This window comes from Alosa pseudoharengus, unplaced genomic scaffold (assembly GCF_046254945.1).
Source record: "Alosa pseudoharengus isolate Yale_2024_CS ecotype anadromous, Long Island Sound unplaced genomic scaffold, YU_APseudo_1.1 YU_APseudo_1.1_scf_13, whole genome shotgun sequence".
Taxonomy (NCBI): domain Eukaryota; kingdom Metazoa; phylum Chordata; class Actinopteri; order Clupeiformes; family Clupeidae; genus Alosa; species Alosa pseudoharengus.
The window spans coordinates 23,128,866-23,132,919 of NW_027468598.1; the positions used below are offsets into that span (position 1 = coordinate 23,128,866).

Sequence of the window (4,054 nt, forward strand, 5' to 3'; positions counted from 1 at the left end):
TGTGCTGTCCTGAGAGAGATGGACACAGTGACTGTTCAGCCATCAGGCTTGGAGATTACACATCTGCAGTAAACCGAGCAACACTGCTGCTGATGCAGCTGCGAGCAGACCCAGCAGTTTTAGGCAGAAATGCACACTGTGCATCTTTTGCGGATATCCACCTACCTTTTGTGTCAGAACTTGCCTATCATTCGTCTGTCCATCTCAAGTCCAACAAATGGTAGCTGTAGGGTACATGGTAGCTGTTGGGCACATTTCCTCTCAGTTCACCTGTAAACCAAGGTGACTAAGTGTGGCCATCAGGTGGTGCTGCAGGATTGTTGGAGAGGGAGCCATCAACATCCAGTCATCTAAAAAATTGAATATGCAGATGCTAGCTTGTCTCAGGAGAGCTAAGGCCCCATCTATGCATTTCAAAAAAGGGACAGTCTTGGCCTAAATGGTTAGGGATTCGGGCTTGGAACCGGAGGTGCATACCGCACTAAGAATAATAAACTGCTTGCTATTGTGGCTGAGACATCATTCCTTTGAAATACTGGAGTGAACCTGTTACGGTCTTTCCAAAAGTATGTGTACAGAGATCCCAAGTCTCCCAGAAGTTTAGGGAGTCTCCCGCATATTGATAACGGCTCCTTGATGCCTGCAAATTAGATAAAATCTCCCGGAATCTAGAGAGAGCAAACAAGAGCGCACACACGAGACCGAAACCTCAAATCGTGTGTGCATCTGAGTGTAGCGCGCACACGACGGGGATGGAGAGAGAGAGAGAGAGAGAGAGAGAGAGGGAGGTAGTGCGTGGGTGCCTGTTCAAGACAGAAAGCATCCTGATTGGCCTGTTTCAGTTCAGTTCAGTAGGAACAGGAGCGTCATGGCAGAGGCAGAGTGCCCCCCAAAAAGACCCATTCCACATCAGACTACACGAAAGTGTACCCTTGTCATAGGAGTTCAAAATAACGATAGTCTTGCATTTTGCACTGTTTGTAACAGTGACTTTAGCATTGCCCATGGCGGGTTAAATGATTGCAAAATACATGTTTAGGTGAGTTTAACAAGTGTCATTTCATGTGCATATTATTCAGGACTAGCCTACTAGATGGCTATTTGCCAAGGCTACATAAAGACCAAACTACCAAAATCTACATATTTTATCATCACACTTTCTAACTATAGGCCTTCCTTATTTGGTGTGCTGAGTAGGGACAATTAATTAACAAAAAATAGGCTATTCATCACTATTTCAGTATCTAAGAAGTAATTTTTTATATTTATTATTTATTTATTTATTTATTTATTTATTTTTTTTTTTTTTTTTTTTTGGGGGGGGGGTACCTCCCTGAAATGGCTTATTGCAGGTTGGGATGTCTGTGTGTAAGACAAATGTATAATAAACAGCTTAGATATTTTAAGAGCGAAACTATGGTATTGGATTGGTATCAGTAACAGATCCTCAATGTTGCAGCATCAGTATCAGTGTCTGGCATGAATAAGTGGATTTATGCAATCCCTATTTTTTAAGAGTCACTTATAAATGAGAAAACTGAGAAGCCATTTGCAATGTTTGGATTAAAAATCCATACAAAACATTTTCACATACATTTATTGTTTTCTAACATTACATTTGTATTTCAATATGACAAGAATGAAGACTTTAAACATTATCTTTACAGTGTCAAAAGTAGGTTTTTCATTTGAAATTTTATTATACATTATTATATACAAGAGGATGGCATATAGCTATGTATCTATCAAAAGCCATTGCTGACAATATCCATACACTAAATGAGTAGTTTATTCATGCCTCAGAGCTGGTGAATATTTTTGATAGATTAATTTTGCACGACAGCTTGAATGTTATTCTGCTTTTGAAAGTTATTTTGGATAAACGTGGTAGCTTATGTAAATGTAAAGTGACAGTTATAAATTGAAGAACGTTTTACCATTCATGTTAAAGGCTTTCATTTGCTTTTTGTAACTTATGTATTGTGTTCAATGTTCAGTCTTGGTTTTCCTAGAGCAATTCCATGAAATATTTTTATTGTAAATCTGTTTTATTCTCTGCTTTATCTCTTTAGTTTTGGCTCCATATATGATTGGATTGAAACAGGAAGGAACTATTACAAATGCTATTCCCATGACCCTCTTAAGATTTAGAGGGCTTTCAGGAATTCTGTATATAAGAATAACTATAACAGATGTGCATTCAGAGACCATAAACACAAGGAAGTGCGTAACACATGTAGACAAAGCCTTTGATCTAGCATCAGGGTCCTTATTTCTCAAACATACAATTAGAATAAATGTATAAGAAAACACAATTGAAAACAAACAAACTCCATGATAAAAGCCTGAGATAAATAAACCATAAATATTGTTTATGGTGATGTCTTTTGCACAAGTCATCCTGAGTATTGTAATATTGTCACAGAAGTAATTAAGGACATGTGTCGAGCAAAATGGGAAACGCAAGGTGAGCACAAATAGACACCCTATCAGAAAGAAAATTAACTAAGCCGCATAACATTAAGATATATTTAACAGTAGATTTGGTCATAATTGCATGATATACAAGAGGATGGCATATAGCTATGTATCTATCAAAAGCCATTGCTGACAATATAAGGAAAGAGGAGCCAGCATACAAATGCAGTGTTAAGGCCTGAAACAAACATGCAAAGAAACTTGTGAGTCTGTGTTCTGACAGCAGGTTATAGACCATTGGTGGAATCAAGGCACTTATACCTATAATCTCATTGATAGATAAACTGAACAGTAGGAGGTACATTGGCTGGTGCAACTGTACATGGACAGCTATGATAAATATAATAAGTGAATTAGAACACAGAGCAAATAAATAACTGAGAATTGCAGCAGCAACAAACACATAAAGGCCTTCTACGTCCAAACCAGTCATGTTAAAAGCTTCCACAAAAATATTCACAGTTCTGTTGATCATTGTGCTATTCTTTGATTCCCTTTGTACAAACATTCAGTCTTAACTGTGTGGTGGGATCATCACCAATTGTTCATCAAGGTCACGTTTAAAGTCAATCCTGCAAAAACAAAGGCAGGCGGTAGCGGAGTGGTAACCGGTAGAGTCGGGGGAATTTCCAGTCGGCGGGTAACACTTTGAGGCCAGCTGATTAGTGTGATCTTAAAAAGGGCAGGATATTGGTTTAAGTTCTTTGGTGCACCCTCCAGCAGCTCAGACTGTGCAATTACAACCCCTCACGATCCCCACAGCCCTGGTAATAACGTGGTAACAACTATGATGACCTGACATGCAGGTTATGAGATGCGTATGAGATGGGTACAGACTACTGAAGATTTTAGAGGAGCGACAGAGACATGCTTCAAGTACCCCTGGATTTCCCCCCTAAAATAATGTTGGGAATGTCCCACTCCGCCCCTAAAGACAGGAGAGCAAAACTAAACGTCATCTCATCTGATGTCATAATTGGACACACCCCATTGAGCCTTGCTGGTTTCTGCAATCTGAGTTTGTAAAATGAACACAGTAAAACAGTTAAGGGGTAATGGATAAGGACAACATTTTGCGATGCTTGCCAATTATGTTAGCGAGACTGCATCATAGTTTAGCTTTAAAAGGCCTTTTAAAAAGTGTAAATGTGCCAGAGGCCCTCCCCCCTATGTGAATCAAATAAAACTGGTCAAAAATGACGTTTACAAGGTTAAAACGGCCAGCAAATGTCATAAGCACACATACACACACACGGGTATACACCAGGGTTGCGCGGGTTTGGTCACAAGCGGCCCACGGTCGCCCGATATTTTAATCAACCCGACCGCAACTCGGACCGCGAATATTAATTAGGACAGAATTATACCCGACCCGCGATCCGACCCGCTTAATTACAAAATGTGTGCTTTTGGTTATAGCCTGCATGCAGTGTGACAGTAGGCCATTTCTGTAAAACAAACTAATTTATTTGCGAAACTTTATGCAGTAGAACTACACGCAGTAGGCATGCAGGACATAATGTTTGCGCAGGAGAGAGAATTAAAAAATAAGAGCTCAAGCACGCACGCAACCACC

The 4,054-nt window shown here is 39.7% G+C and overlaps 1 protein-coding gene across 1 annotated transcript; it reads right to left on the reverse strand.

Annotated features, from left to right (window-relative positions):
- Positions 1–261: 261 nt before the first annotated feature.
- On the reverse strand, positions 262–2,605 carry LOC143121348 (olfactory receptor 56A4-like). The gene is made up of 3 exons (XM_076281706.1): positions 2,520–2,605; positions 2,209–2,401; positions 262–309 (listed from the first exon to the last, which is right to left on the reverse strand). Exons 1-3 carry the CDS (start codon positions 2,603–2,605, stop codon positions 262–264), a joined length of 327 nt encoding a protein of 108 aa, XP_076137821.1.
- Positions 2,606–4,054: the final 1,449 nt, after the last annotated feature.